The sequence below is a fragment of the Spermophilus citellus genome (assembly GCF_964194105.1).
Source record: "Spermophilus citellus genome assembly, chromosome: 2".
NCBI lineage: Eukaryota > Metazoa > Chordata > Mammalia > Rodentia > Sciuridae > Spermophilus > Spermophilus citellus.
The window spans coordinates 172,645,219-172,661,112 of NC_138183.1; the positions used below are offsets into that span (position 1 = coordinate 172,645,219).

At 34.8% G+C, this 15,894-nt stretch overlaps 2 protein-coding genes across 7 annotated transcripts in view; one reads left to right on the forward strand and one right to left on the reverse strand.

The window, feature by feature from the left end:
- Window positions 1-575: 575 nt before the first annotated feature.
- On the reverse strand, window positions 576-4,666 carry JRKL (JRK like). Its single transcript, XM_081279407.1, has 2 exons — window positions 4,589-4,666; window positions 576-4,198 (listed from the first exon to the last, which is right to left on the reverse strand). The coding sequence occupies exon 2, from the start codon at window positions 4,057-4,059 to the stop codon at window positions 2,485-2,487; it is 1,575 nt and encodes a 524-aa protein (XP_081135533.1). The 5' UTR covers window positions 4,060-4,198; window positions 4,589-4,666; the 3' UTR covers window positions 576-2,484.
- Window positions 4,667-4,742: 76 nt separating this feature from the next.
- CCDC82 (coiled-coil domain containing 82) overlaps window positions 4,743-15,894 on the forward strand; it is a 32,451-nt gene continuing 21,299 nt past the window's right edge. For 3 of the 6 annotated variants that reach the window (XR_014018544.1, XM_081264638.1, XM_081264642.1), the window contains exons 1-3: window positions 4,824-5,275; window positions 9,247-9,980; window positions 10,439-10,631. Coding sequence is in view for 5 of the 6 variants with exons in the window: in XM_081264638.1 (XP_081120764.1) it covers window positions 9,261-9,980; window positions 10,439-10,631 (913 nt within the window). In the remaining variant the exon portion in view is untranslated. The other 3 variants (XM_081264640.1, XM_081264641.1, XM_081264639.1) reach the window with 3 other exon arrangements.

Consider the following 15,894-nt stretch of genomic DNA (forward strand, 5'->3'; position numbering starts at 1 on the left):
CAATTATTCCCAACACTGAACTTCAAACTGTTGAAATGGGAAAGGATTCTCACTGAGCATTGTTAACTGAAAATCACTGCTATTAAGTTGCCCATTTTTTAAAGTCATAAAATACTGCAGAGAAGGTTGAAGACAATCTCATAAAAGGTTAAAGGAAAGGGCAATGGCTATAATAAGAATATTGGGAAGCAGATTAGTAACTTCAGACACTTGTGGCAAATAAATGGTAAAGGGGAATGGCAAAAAATAAACGTTATATTGACAAACGGCAAAAAGGCTGGTCTAGTTTAGATAAATGTAAGTATAGAAATTTAATTCCAAAATTCTTACCTAAGGCAAATGACCTTCAGCAATTAAGAATATGAGATAGGCATATTTTATCTACTCATATTTATAGGATTAAATGATATAAAGTACACTGCTTACATCATAAAACAGCATTCAATTATTGGCAGCAGAAACAAAACTGCTAACCTACCCCTGTTTTCATATTTCAGAGAAGAGCAAGCAGCAGTAAACCAAAGAAAGAATGGCGCTCTTAATCTAGATAAAATCACAAGATTCACACTCACAGCCACGATGAACCTTTTACTAGATATTTGTTTAAAACCACAAAGCTTAGCAGTAACATCAGTTTCACCACTAGGTGGCAATAACACAGCTGCATTTCACCAAAACGATGAGTTCTGAAGACAGCAAATCCAGACAAAATTCCAAGAAGGTTTATAGTACATATTTTCATTTTACAAAAATTATTTTATATACTATTTAATTAATAGCAAAACTTTTTCATCTGATTCAATATACATGTTAACTTCTGGTGGAGTGATAAAATTTATGGAGTGAACACATTTAAATACTTTCATCACAAGTTAAGTCTTTTAAAAATGTAGACATATACAAAAATGAAGATAACAGAAATTATGGAAAGCTAAAATTACTTTTAAAGTTTTAGAATTTTAAGGCATAAAATGTTAAATATTTCAATGAAAAAGTTAACCTTTCAAAAATGACTGAGAAAAATTCTGATTTACTATTATTTTTAAAGTTTGGGCCCAAATATGATATAATATGGGAACATTTTGCTTTTAAATTACAAATTATGTTAGTTTTAATGCATGCAAAGTATTTTCAAGTCTTAAATAGTTCACCAAGAAAATTTATTAAAATTCTGACTTACATTAAATTTTAGCAGAAATAATTAATCCCTTTTCACATGTCAAAACAATAAACAATAAATTCTTTAGTGTCTGGCACTTCCCATAGTTATTCTGTTTTCTTCATAAAATAGGATACAAACATGACTTACTTAAAATAGTAAAAACTTTATTTTTTTCATAATAAAAGAGCCAAATATGACAAAATTTTCCAAGTTTTAGACAATTTTCCAAGTGTTCATTAAAAACAAACTTAACTTTCAAATTCCCAAAATGCTGTACCCCAAATATAAGTTGGGAGCTCAAATCATAACATGTAACATTAAAAAACCTGTACTATAATAAGATGAATAAATAAACCTATACTGTTTCCCAATTCATAAAAAAATGACTAAATTAAAAGAAACCTATTATTCTTATTATAAATAACTATAAAGTTCCCAAAATTCTTACTACAAATTGATTAGAATACCTCTTTTAAATATCAGCTTTCCAAGTTTCTACGTAACTTAGCAATTACCTACCATATTTATTTGAGTTCCAGAATATCATCATCTTGCCACTCACACAAATATGAGACAACAGAAGCATGAGTTCTTATTTTTATAATTCATAAATCATCATTTCCCCATCATTATTGAACTTCATTTAAATTACTATAGGTCATCCTAAAATCTTATAGATCTTTTTCAACCTTTACACTATACAAACACAAAACAGACCACCATTTAAGATGGTTACAAGAAAAGATTGCTGTGGCATCCCTGAAAATTCAAGCAAAAGATTTTAGAAAAGTGCTCAATCTGTTCACTGTTATCTCTTAACTAGTACTAAAAATCACAGGAAATGCCACTGTTATAGAAAGGAGAATGGTGGACTTACAAAAGTCAATACAGGTATACACATAGTTTATACATAATCAGCTTCTGATAATCTGAACAAATAAATGGACGAGAGACAACAGGTAGCAAAAAAAAAAAAAAAAAAATCCTCAAATCTTAGATTTTTTTTTTTTTGCTTTTTTGTAGTACTGGGGGACTAAACCCAGAGGCAATCTACCACTGAACTACATCCCCAGTCCTTTTTATTTTGAAACAGGGTCTCACTAAATTGCTAAGGCTGACCTCAAACCTGCAATCCTTCTGCCTCAGCATCCCAAGCAGTTAGGATTATAGGTTTGTGTCACCATACTTAGACAGATGTTTTTCTATCTGTATTTCATAGGACTATGCCTGAGAAGTCAGAGCATAAAGAAAATTAAGCCATGTTGCAAAAGGGGTATGCTCACAAATACAATTATTAAAACAATGATAAAAATGAAATGTCATTATTGGCTAGAATTTGTCATCTTCTGTTTATTTCTGATGGTGGCTCGAAGTTTACGTATTACCAGTCTATCAGGTAGAATCATATCACCCTGTTGTTCTAGATAATCCAATAAACTTTCAGTCCATTGGAGAGCAGCTGCATGATTTATATGTTTCTCTGGAATTAGTTCTATTTCCTCTTCCTCGTTTTCACTGGATTCATCTGTCTGACCTTGTGCTCTTCTGATGATTTCACTGTCAGTTAATACTTCATAGCCTGGTTCAGTACTGTCTATTTCAAGCCATTTTTCAATATTCTCAGTAGTTACATTTTCCAATCCTTTGGTATGCTGCAAAATGGTGGCCACAGTACCCACAGAAATATCTTCTTCATCAAAATCCAAGCCTTCTTTCTCTTCTACATGAGGAAGAATCTGTTTCCAAGCTCTGCTAATGGATACCGGTTTTATTAAGTTCCACGCCATTGATATTTCATAAAGTGCATCAAGCAGAGTTAGTTTCTTCCAGAATGACTTCAGGTCATTTCCTTCTTCCAAGTTGTTTTGGAGAAGACCAGCACGATAGTTTCTCTTCATTGCTGCTATAACTCCCTGATCCAAGGGCTGAATCAATGAAGCCACATTAGGTGGCAGATATTTGGCAAATATTTGGCCATCATCTGATCTTAAGACATTTTCATTTGGATGTGTTGGTGAGTTATCCAATAATAGCACAGCCTTTTCTTGCAAGCCTTTAGATCTTAAGTACTCTCGAACCTGTGGCACAAAAATCTTATCAAACCATTGTCGGAAAATGGAAAGATCCATCCATGCACCTTTTTGGCTGAAATAAGAGACTGGGAGGTTTAAAGTGTCAGTTGATTTGAAAGAGCGAGGTTTCTTTGCTTTGCCCACAACACAAAGTTTAAGTTTGTGTAAACCTGTTGCATTGGCACAACACATGATAGTGACTCTTTCTTCAACTGACTTGTGTCCAGGGATAGTGCATTTACCTTTGACTACTGAAGTCCTGGAAGGTAAGCACTTCCAAAAAAGTCCAGTTTCATCCGCATTGTAGATCTGTTCAGGGTGCAAATTCTCTTGCTCAATAAAATCTCGAAAACTATTACAAAAATCTTCCACAGCAGTTTCATCTCCATTTAATCTTTCATTTCTAATGTTAATCTCTCTAATGCTGTGCCGTTGCTTAAAACGAGTTAACCAACCAGCAGAGGGGTTAAAATCACCATCCATTCCCAAAGCATAAAAGAAGAACTCAGCCCTTTTTGCACAGATTGGTCCAGATATGGGATTCCCTCTAGCTCTCTGCTGGTTGAACCACTCCAGCATTGCTCTGTCCAGTTCCTCATACATGGATGGCTTCATAGATTTCCTCTTGGCCAAAAGACTTGTGGAATCAGAACTGCTTGCATAAGTTATAATCTTTTCCTTATTTTTCCTTATATCCCGAACTGTTGTTTCACCAATTCCATAAATCACGGCCAGTTGTTTGGAAGAACCTCCGTCTTCAAGTTTCTTTATTATATCAAGCTTATCTTTAATAGTCAACACCACTCGCTTCCGTTTCCCTGACATAGTGAGACTCTAGGACTCACCCCGCACTCACACTGTAGTAGTCCACAAAATCCTTCCTTCTCTTGACTCACTTTAACGAAGTCTTACACTCTGGACCTTTTAACCTTCTGAGAAACTTGGTAGCCCTGACTGGGTTTAGCTGGCAAAGAGATGGCAAAGGAAGGTTTAAAAATAAGTTTGAGAAAGCAGGCCTTTAACTTAGATGGGCAGTAGAGGAGGCCCCAAGTCACCGCGGATAATCTGGATTACACACATGTGTGTTATCAAGCCAGCAGCAGGGAACAAGACTATAACCCCATCGTGGCCACAACTCTCCTTCACACCCAGGTCCCTGGTCACTAATCCCTGCCACACCCCAAAGTTACGGCAGAGAGCGGAAGAGCGGGGGACTAGCCACCTTCCCCAGGGGAACGATTTGATTCCTTCCCCAACTGCCGGGCCCTCCCGCCGCACAGCCCCACTGTCCCACGCCGGGTTTGGCTTGTGCAGTCCTCCCGGCCCCTCTCAGCCCGCCGGGCCCCTCTCCCACCTCAGTTGCAACCAGAACCCCGCACAGTTCCCTGAGTGCCGCGCAGTGGCCGCTCCTCCCCCGGCACACGCTCCCGGAAGACAACCCCTCCCGCCACCTGGCTCCGCCTCTTGCTCCGCCTAGAGGCGGGACTTCCCCTGGTACCCGGAAGCGGGTGGGCGCCTCTGCTGTAGCGAGTGCTCGGGGCGGAGGCGGAGGCGGAGGCAAAGGCGGAGGCGCTTTGAAAGGTGAGAGCGCGAGGGCGGCGCGGGGCCAGCTCGCGGCGGGGACTCGCCCTTGCTCCCTCAGCTAATGGCATATTAGAAGGGCAGGGTTTACCGCGCCTCCCGGCCGGCCAAGAGTAAAATTCCCGCGGGCGCTGTTGGGTGGACCTGACGGCGCCCGTCAGTCCTTTTCTCTACCAGCCTTCCTCTTCTGCTGTGCGCTGTGTGGGCGCGGTGCCCGTTATTTCCGCCGAGAGGAAGTGCTCGGTCCGTAATTCGGGTACCGGCTTTTCCAGACCCTTGTTTGTTTTTTGGGTGCAGAGCCTCTCCGCGGTCTGGGGGTTTCTGTCCTCCGGCTCACGTCATCGCGAATCTCTGAGGGTCCAGTTTCTTAGCTACACTGTCCCTCCCTCCTGGAGGTAGAGTGAATGCGCAAGTGAGCGGGCAGGCTGCACTGGGTGCTTGCGTCCTGCAAAAAAGCCAGGTTTGTAATCGTGAGAATAACACTGATGTTAACTCCCGGGAGGATCTTTTTCCTCCGTCTACCATTCATCCGTGCTGGATTTAGCAAAGCACCGACAATGTTGTGATTTTAATAAATGATATAGTTATCCTGGTTGCCAAGCTGGCAGAATCCACCCTGTGAAATTGTGTCGTGCAGGACTGTGATTCTAAGTGGGAGGAATTAGCATTTCCTCTTTTTATGTGTTTCTTATTTTCCCATTTCCTATTTCTGTCGTGTTGTGCTGTCCTCTTTTCCAGCCAATGGAAGGACTATGATAAATTTATTCACACTGGTGTGATAAGAACTTAATCATACACTGTAGCCATCAAATCTTGTATTACGCTGACTTGTTTTTGGTGCCCCTAGTAATTTCATCAGATTGTGAGCTCCTTGGGAGCAGAGAGCATGTTTATTTTTTCATTAATGCCACTGCTTTGAACATGTGCTGGAATTTTGGTAGATACTTGATAATTGTTTCTTTGGTTTATTCATGTTTCCTCTCTAAACTGCCATAGAAAAGAAAACATCATGGAGAGGTGATGTTTTACAAAAAAAAAAAAAATGAATTCCTTCTGGTGTAATTTCAAATAATGGCCAGGGGTTTCACTGCACCTAAAATCTTAGTGTAAACTACCGCATATATTGTTCGTATAGCAAGTAGGTGATTTCTATACCGATTTTTTTCTTAAACTCTAGAAGAAAGAATATTTCTTCTGATGAGAAATGCTGTCATCACAGTACCTTTTTTAATCATAGAGTTACTATGAGAAAAACACAGGCGATATGGATAATTACCTTTATATTCTTTGACAGCATAGCTATCTATGTACATGCATCTTACATAATAATAATTATGAAGCACAAAGATGTAATGGTATTTATCTTCTCCATTCGCTTATTTAATGCTTTCTGTTTGGAGTCTTTGTTTTTCTTTGCCTAAAGGTAAGGTATCATTACAGAAGCTTGATAAAATTCTCATTTCAAGAAATTGAGCATTTTTTCAGCCTACACAGAAATTATGACCATTTGCATGGATTCTTCTTTGAGTAAATTCTAAAGATGTGTTACCCATCATCCCGGCTTTATCTTCTTATGTCTCTTCCCAGGTTCATTCACCTTTTCCCTCTGTCATCATTCTTCCCTTCCCAGATAATATAGTAAAGATATCCACGATTTTTAAAGGAGCCAACCATGTTCAAATTCTACTCTTCAACAATTTTTTACCTTACTGATATAAGTGGCAATTTTGAAATATGATAGATGCTGGCAATTTTGAAGTGACCAAATGAAATGATTTATTTTATTTAAATGTGCCTCCTCAAGCAAATTCTGCAGTTTTCCAAAATAAATATTTTTCTGGTGAGAAACTGCCTTTCTTTGAAATTTATACTTTTAGGCTCACTGAGTATTCCCTTAAATTTTGTGACCAGTTTCATCAATAAGATGATAGAGGGAAGTTTGCAAATTTTCATCTCTTTTGCACATTCTTTTCTTGCCTAATGGATAAATGATTTCCAGAAGTTTCTGTCCTAACTCATGTGCACTAAAATTCAGTTGGATAATAAAAAAGCATGTCTGTAAACCAAAGCCATTCTGATGGTTATTTCCTGAAACTAAAATTTAGCATGAGTGAGAGATAAAATAATAATATATTAAAAGCTTAATTTTTACTACCTGTACAAATATGATATTGGCAGCAATCATTGTGTAGCACTGGACCGGGAATCAGGAGACCTGGTTTCTAATCCCTACTCTGTCACTAACAAGCTGTGTGATCTTGGTAAGTCATTTAAACTCTATGTCATTGGCTTTTATATTTATAAATGAAGAGAGAATTGTCTTCATAGGATCATTGTCAGAGTTGAAAAATAAATATGAATATATACTGAACATTTATAAATACACGGGGGTTTCTTTTAATGATACCTTAATGATGTACAGACATAATGTGTCTTTATAATAAATAGTGTGATGTTCTTCATCGTTTCTACAATTGTCAGAGGAATAACCTATTATATGATAAATAAATGTCTTTTGAGCATGTTATAGTTTTGTAAAATGGTCATCTAGTGTACTTTGTTTCAAGGTTCTACTTCAGCCTACACTGAATTTCTGGTATATAACACTATAAAGATAATTTCTGGTGTATAATCTTACAATCTCTGTTGTTCTTGATTTTGTATGATTTTATATTTATTTATATGATTCTGATTTTATATCACCATTTTAGGCAGACATATTACCTTATAAATATACCAGAATTTATACAATCAAATGGGTTGTTTTTTTCCCCTCTCCAAAGTAGTCATCTTAGGAAGCTATTAATTTGTTCTACTAATACTGCCATTTTTTTTTTTTTTTTACTTTTCTGTTGTGGAATTGCCTTCAGAGTATGCCACACATTTTAAAAAGTCTTTAATGATAGTTATCTTTATCTTATGAAGATTTCATTTCTGGGCCTGGGGTTGTGGCTCATTGGTAGAGCACTCGTCTAGCACGTGCGAGGCCCTGGGTTCGATCCTCAGCATCACATAAAAATAAAATAAAGATATTGTGTCCATCTACAACTAAAAAATAAAATATTTTTTAAAATAAGATTTCATTTCTGGAGCCTACTAACGACCCTTTATAACTGAGACAAGTGAATAAAGTGGATGTTGAAACCACTCTTTGGAATAAACATTTTAGAATGATTAGTTTCATATTTTTTAATTTGTATTTTTTATAACTGGATTATAGAAAAACTCTAGTTATATTTTGTGCCATCATGGAAATATTGGAATAATCAGCTTCATAAGGTGATTTCTTCGAAGGGGATCACATTCAGTTGAATAAGTTCCAATGCATTTATTATGAGGTCTGTCTCATTACATTGTAATCATACTTCTATTGCTTAGCAACCACAGAAGTACATATAGGTTACTAATTTTCCAGTTATCTTACCTATCGCTAATTGATCCTTTAATATATGCTTATGATAATTTTAGTGGAATTCACCCTTTTCTTAATCATATACTGACAGCTTTGGAGGTTTTTTTCCCCCATATCATGATCTGCTTCACTATGAACCTCTTTTGTTTTTGACTTGACTTCACTTCATTATTGATTGTTAGTAAGTTTTCTGTTGGATTACACTGTATCTTTTAATGGTTTAAGACCATTGCCATTTTACTAAGGTTTGTAGAAGCTACAATTTTAGGGGATAGGCTGTCTCAGTATTGCACTGTCTTTTATGTCAATTGCTACTTTATAAATTTCTTCATGTCAGTTGATCCTTTATAATTCATGTTATTTCTCTGTTCAGAAACCTTTACATTCAGGATGAATAATCCTGGTAATTTCATTTCACTTTTCTCTCCTTTTTTCCAAACTGAACAGACTGGAATTTTCTTTTTAAATACCCTTTTCATACTCATTTACTGAACATAACGTGTTCTTTATTAATGCTAAAGTTTTACCCTTACCATTTTACCTGCCTGAAATTCCTTTTTTTTTTTTTTAGATATAACCAATCCTTGAGAATTCTGTCTGATCACATACATTTGTTCAGGATAATCTTCAGTAAATCATTTGCCCTTTTACCTTACTGCATCTTTACATGACCATCATAGTTATTTTTATTACTTGTTTGGTAACTGAGTTATCTTGAATTTTTCTTAATTACATGTTTCTATTAGTTTTATACATGGATAATAATTTTTTGAAGGATACAGGACCATGATTTTTCTATGTATCACTTTTATCACAACATATATCATAATTCAGAACAGATGGTAATACAGTTATTTCATAAATGTCAATAAATTATTTGTTGAATGATTATTCTGCCATCTTCACTCAGATATTTCATGTGATTTTACCTTTTGACCATTTAATAAAGCCAAATAAATTTAATTTCATTGCCTTAATCTGGTTATTGTTATTATATCCCTAATAACTTTATTTTGTAGAAGCTTAAGTGAAAATGGTACATGTTAGAAGACATGAAACAAGGAAAAATTCTAAAACTCAAGTGCCTGAGCAAAAATCTCGAGTTGATTGGCGGCGGACTAAAAGAAATAGTATCTCACAGTTATTTGATAGTGATGAAGAGTTTGATAGTGATGAGGAACTTGATAATGATGAACAACTTGATAGTGATGAAAGTGTTGATAATGATGAAGAACTTGATAGTAACAAGGGGCTGGATAGTAATAACACACCAGAAAATGAAAGAGTGCTTAAACTAATCAAAACTGAAAGTGAAGGAAGCAGCAGTAAGCATGTCATTAACACTGGCAACAGTTCAACATATGAAGAAGAAATGAACAAAACCAATCATAGGAATATTGACTTGACAGATCATGAAAAGCACTTGAGTCAAGAAGAGAAGGATCTCAAAAAACATACTGTACAAATCATAGATGAGGATTTAGAAGAAGAACACATCAAGCGAGTGAAAAGAAAAAGGATATCCTCTGTGATGTATGACAGTGATGAGAGTGATGACAGTGATATCCTAATTAGAAAAGTAGGTGTTAAACGTCCACGAAGAGTGGTTGAAGATGAATGTTCTTCAGTGGAAATGGAGCTAAAAAACCCTGAGAAATCATTAGCTACTCGAAGGCAAGAACAACTCCAGAAGTTGAAAGAACTCTCAAAACAAAGATCTCGCCAAAGACGCAATAGTGGTAGAGATTTTGAGGTGTGTTTTATTTTGTTGATTTTGTTATTTTTTAATTTTTTTATTGATTTAAATTTTATGAAATCAGAGTACTGAGTCTGTTCTATTTCTCAGTAAGTCTAGAATTTATTTTTAATCAAGTATCTTTGATCTTGTTTGTACTCACATCTAATATATTGTTTAATCATAAGCCCTACTACCTCACTGTTTTTTAAAATGGAAGACTATTTGTTGTTTTGTATGGTCTTTCCTGTTCTTCACTGCTTATGTTCTTAATGTTTAAACATTTTACATCACCTCAGCAAGGTATAGTCTTCCTTAGAGTTCAGCATATAACATGACAAATTTAATTTTAACCTTAAAATATGAACTTAACTCTGTGGATCATTTTTTGCTCTAAGATTTAATCTTTTAATTTCATATCCATCTAGGCATTTTAAAGCCACAATTTACTGAATCATTTATTTTAATTTAATTAGGACTCTGAAAAGGAATCCTGCCCAAGCAGTGATGAAGAGGAGGAGGAGGATTCTGAATATGATGAAGATGGAGATAATTATATTATTGATGACTTTGTAGTGCAAGATGAGGAGGGTGATGAAGAGAATAAAAATCAACAAGAAAAAAAATTGACTACCTCTCAATTGAAATTAGTAAAACAGAATTCTCTTTGTAAGTTAAATGTCAAGATATTTTTATGACTTGTTCTAATCATTATAGTGTATCAAGCATCAAATCAACCTTTTTAATATCATGTTATAAACCACTGATTAAGAACTGTGGTTTCATTTTTAGATATCTTAAGTTTGTTAGTCCAGTATTTTATTCTTGTGGTCTTAGGAACTCTTCACTCTTAAAAATTATTGACCTCTGCCAGGTGCAGTGATACATGCTTGTAATCCCGGCAACTCAGGAGGCTGAGGCAGGAGGATTACAAGTTTGAAGCCAATCTCAGCAACTAGTGAGACCCTCAGTAAGTTAGCAAGCTCGTCTCAAAATAAAAAATGAGAAGGATAGGAGATATAGTTCAGTGGTAAATCACTTTTTAGCACTCCCCACCCCCCAAAAAAATGACCCCAATAAGCCTTTATTTCTAGTGGGCTAACTCAATATTTTACCATTAGAGAGATACAAAATTTAGAATTTTAAAATGTTTTTATTAATTTATTAATTTAAAATAACATTACTAAACTCATTACACTAACAGAAATAACATTTTGTGAGGAGTAACTATTTACAGAAAAGAGAAGAATGGCAGTTGTACATTCTTGCAAATACCTTTTTATGTCTAGCTTAATAGAAGGCAGCTGGGTTCTTACCTCTAATTTTAATTCAGTCTGTTATAATATGTTGTTTTGGTTGAATCACATGAAATTTTACTTCACTTGGGTAGCTGAAAAAGGGATGAGTATTTTAATAATCATTTCATTCGTCTGTCTTGCAATTTGAATAACTCTTTTGCCCAAGCATAATTTTGCAATATAGTATATTAGTCATTTAGAAGATACTAATTCACTGGGTACTGCAGATCCTTCAGATGCTAGCCCATTTTATTATATAATTTTTTAAAATTCACCTTCACTGATATCACTATCAATCTCATCAAAATAGTGCTATGGTATTGTAAAGCTGTCAAGTTCAAACTAGCTCAGACAAGTTTCTCAAAATTCTGACTTCTACCTAAAAACTTGATTTTTATCATTGAAAACAAACCCTGTGAGTTGTTCTTGAAGTGACAAGCTCATTGTTTTTTGTTTGTTTGAAAAAATGTCTGGTAGATACCCAAGTTTGAATAATCATATTTTGTCAAGCATTCTTTCAGTTAAAAATGGTGTTTCAAGATAAATTATGCCTTGCCCCATCTCAAAGAGTTGCACAGTGTTTTCCCTTGAAACAAACATCATAGTTTGGTATATGATATGAGTGTTTTGTGTGTACTCCCCATTTTATTTAATAGAGTACTAAAAAGATATATACTTAATTGTGAAGTGCCCCATTGTTCTGAATTACATATCTAGAAGGTGATAAAATATTTGCTGAAAAATACCTGAGCATATCTTCTCCTGCTAATTAATGGAAATAAAAGTCCAACATGTAGGAACTATAACTTCCTTACCTATCCTACATTTCTGATTTTTGTTTTAATGACTTCCTTCTTTACTTGTTTTCATCTTAATGGTAGGTTGTAATTTAAAGAAATATTAAGTGGAGAGTACAAAGAGTTGACCTATACTCCCTCACTTGCAGTGTCACCTATTATTAACCTCTTGGATTAATTTGACACCTTTGTAATAGTTGATGAGCCAGCATTGATACATTATCATTGAGTGTAACTCACAGATCACATTAGGACTCTGTGTTGTACTTTCTTTGAGTTTTGACAAATGTATGATATGTATCCACCATTACAGTATCTTACAGAATAGTTTCATTATCCTAACAATATCCTATATTTATCCCTCCCTTCTTCCCCTGAACTCTTAGAAACCACTGAGGTTTTCTTTTCTGGGAGGGAGGAGGTCTTCAGTTTTGCCTTTGCTAAAATGTCACACAGTTGGAATCATGTAGCCTATAACTTTCCATATTGGTTTCTTTCGTTTAACAGGATGCATTTTAAGTTCCTCCATGTCTAATCATGGCATGTTAGCTCATTTTTTTATATCTGAATAATATTCCATGTGTGGATTTACAACAGTTTAGCCATTCACCCACTAAAAGATATCTTGGTTGCTTCCATGTTTTGGCAATTATGAATAAAGCTGCTATAAATATTTGTGTGCAGATTTTTCTCTGAACATAAGTTTTCACTTCATTTTGAATCAAGGAGTTCTGGGCTCACTTTTAGTACTAAGCATCTCTGCTTTGGGGGAAAATATATCTGACTTTTTATGCAATATATTTTATTTTGTGGGTTCTTAATTAAAACTTCTATTTCTATCATATACTCAGTTCTCCTTATATTCAATGATTTTATCTTTATAAGCAGATTGACCTCACTTGTAACCATATTCATGCCTTTCCCCCCTTGAGTTAGTATATTCCACTACTCATTCAATACTCTGTTACCATTCTGTTACATGTTTCCCAGTAAAAATCAAAGTACTGTACTCAGACTCCTGCAGTATAGTAAAATTACTCTTACTGAAGTTATTGTTAACCTTTTCTTTACCCAAATGCTCTTCAGTTATTTTATTAACCTAATATTGCTGTGCTGATTGCTACCATTGGCCACTCTCACTTTCAGGTTGCTCTTCTATTTTACTTTCTGTGGTACCACTCTCTCCTGGCTTCCCTTGTAATATTATTTTCTTTTCTATTTGCTATGTAAATTTTGATGTTTTCAGGTATTCCATCCTCAACTACCTTTGTTTTGCTTGTGCTGGGAAAGACTCCCCATTACTCCAGTATGTAGGAAAAAATTCCCAAACTTTTATTGCCATGAAAGATTTCTAAACATAAGTCACAAATTTTTATCATTTTATTGTCCTTTTTTTAATCACGGTATCTTTCAGAGGTCTCAGATTCAATGTGTATGAAACTGAACGATTGAGATGTATTGTGAAGGAGTTTAGTGTGGAGGAACAGCTGTTGTGGTGGTTACATAATTTTATACATTGGTCAGAACTGTAATCAAAAAAAGTTTTTGATGTATAAAATCATAAAGCCCAATCAAATAAGGCAAGTGAGTGTCCCCACTTCCAAAAAATAAATAAATAAAATTGGTTAACCAACATCCCCTGTCTTCATATTCCCAGTACCTTTGGGACTTGATGACACATAGAAACTCATTATTAGTTGAGTGATTAAGATAATTTGAATGATCAAGTGTTTGAGGACTCTTGAGTTTTATAATTCAAGACTCAGGTAAATATTGAACATGACCATATTTTTTCAAAATCAGACCAAAAAAGCCCATATTTTAGGGTGATAATTTTTTTTTTCTTTTTTTGAAGCAGAGTCTTACTAAGTTGCTTAGGACCTTGCTAAGTTGCTGAGGCTGTTTTGAACTTGTGATCCACTTGCCTCAGTTATCCTAAGCTGCTAGGATTATAGACATGCACCATCATGCCCCACCTAGAATGATACCTTCTGTTTTAATGTTTTTTGTACTTATTAGTTTTAAGCCATATGTGAAGATAATAAAATTTAATATAAGCAATTTTCAATTTGCTAAGGGGTTATGTTCTGATAGTTACTATAAATTCTTATAAAATCAAAAATTTATTTTCTCATTAAAACAATAACCAATGTAGTGAATAATGAACACTACTTTGTGGCCAGGGGGAAATTGTAATTAAGCTAATATTCCCAGTTTAATTCTGCCAACTTTTATATAACATTTTTATACAACCAACCATTCATATTTAACATACGATAAGAATTTGAACGAAACATTTCCTAACTCCACATTGATAATGCAATTTGAGGATCACTATTAGTGGTTAGTTCGGTTTTGCCTTTTGCAGTCAGCAGTCAACCTATAGGAAGATATTTTGTCATTTTCTCACTACCTCCCATTTGGCTCTGAGAAAACTATTACCTCAAAATAGTGTAATTTCCTCCTTGCTACATGGTTGAAGTTAGAGACAGTTATAGTCTTCTTCCCTTCTCATCAATCCCTATTAGTTTATTCTGAGACTGCAACTCACAGAAAAGATAAGGTGGAAAGGAGAGGGGCAGTTGTCCATTGCATATCAGATCTGTATATTCACACACTGAAAATATTATACACGGGGCGGAAAATAGGAAAAGAATTCTGATCTGTATATATAAAATCTATATCCTATCATATATTTAGATCAACAGAACCTCATAAAGATGAGAAGATTACATTTTGGTTTACTAGTGCCTTGCTAGAATATTGGAAATTAGACTAAATGAACATCAACTTCATCCCCATCTAGCAATTAAAGAGAAACACTCTATCAAAATAATAAAGAATGGGCTCAAGAATCACAAGTATCACAACCACTTATGTTAAATATTAAATCTTAGATCCCCTGCCTTGTTCTATAATAAGCAAAAGATACCAATGAAATCATGTTGGGGCAGTTAAGGTAAACTCGGAAAAAAATTACCATGAAAAATGTTTTATTAAAGGAAACAGAAGAAAACTAAAGTATTTGCTTTTCAATCTAATGTAAAGCAGTAGAAAGTCATAAGGAAAGCCTGATTTTAAGTAAAAGGGAACTGGCTAAGACAAAGAATTCCCAGAAAATTCAAAGTGTAAAGTCAGAAATAAAATCTATATTGGAAGCAGTAAAGAACAGAATTAACAGTACTGAAAATCATATCAATGATACATAGGATAAATCTGAGGTGTTCTAATGTAGAGAAGAAAAAGTTATGAAGAAGATTAAATTCCTAGGGGGAGAGTGTAATGCACAGATAAAAGCCTCAAGAAAGAAAATTTTATAACTTTAGTGAGATATGTAAAGAAAGATTTGGCGGGGACAGGGGCTGAGGGTAACCAGGGATTGTGAACACAGGAGTACTACTTAACCACTGAGTCACATCCCCAACTCTTTCTATTTTATTTTGAGACAGTCTCTCTTAAGTTACCTACGGCCTCACTAAATTGCTAAGTTTGGCTTTGAACTTGAAATCCTTATGCCTCTGCCTCCCAAAGAGCTGAGATTGCAGGCATGCGCCACTAAGTCCAGCATAAAGGAAGATTTGAATGTACTAAACATTATACCATATTTTTAGATAAGAAAACTTAAGATATGAATTCAAAGATAAAATATTCTGGAGTTACTTTCATAACACATAATAGGTGTTTTTTTTTCAAATTAAAGAGGCTCACATTCCTGATAAATTGATGAAAATACTTTGCATATTGATTTATGAAAGAACTATTTTTTCCAATTACAAGAATAAAGAAAACACCTCTAGCCATTCTTTTCAGAACTATAAAAATAATTTTAGGAATCAT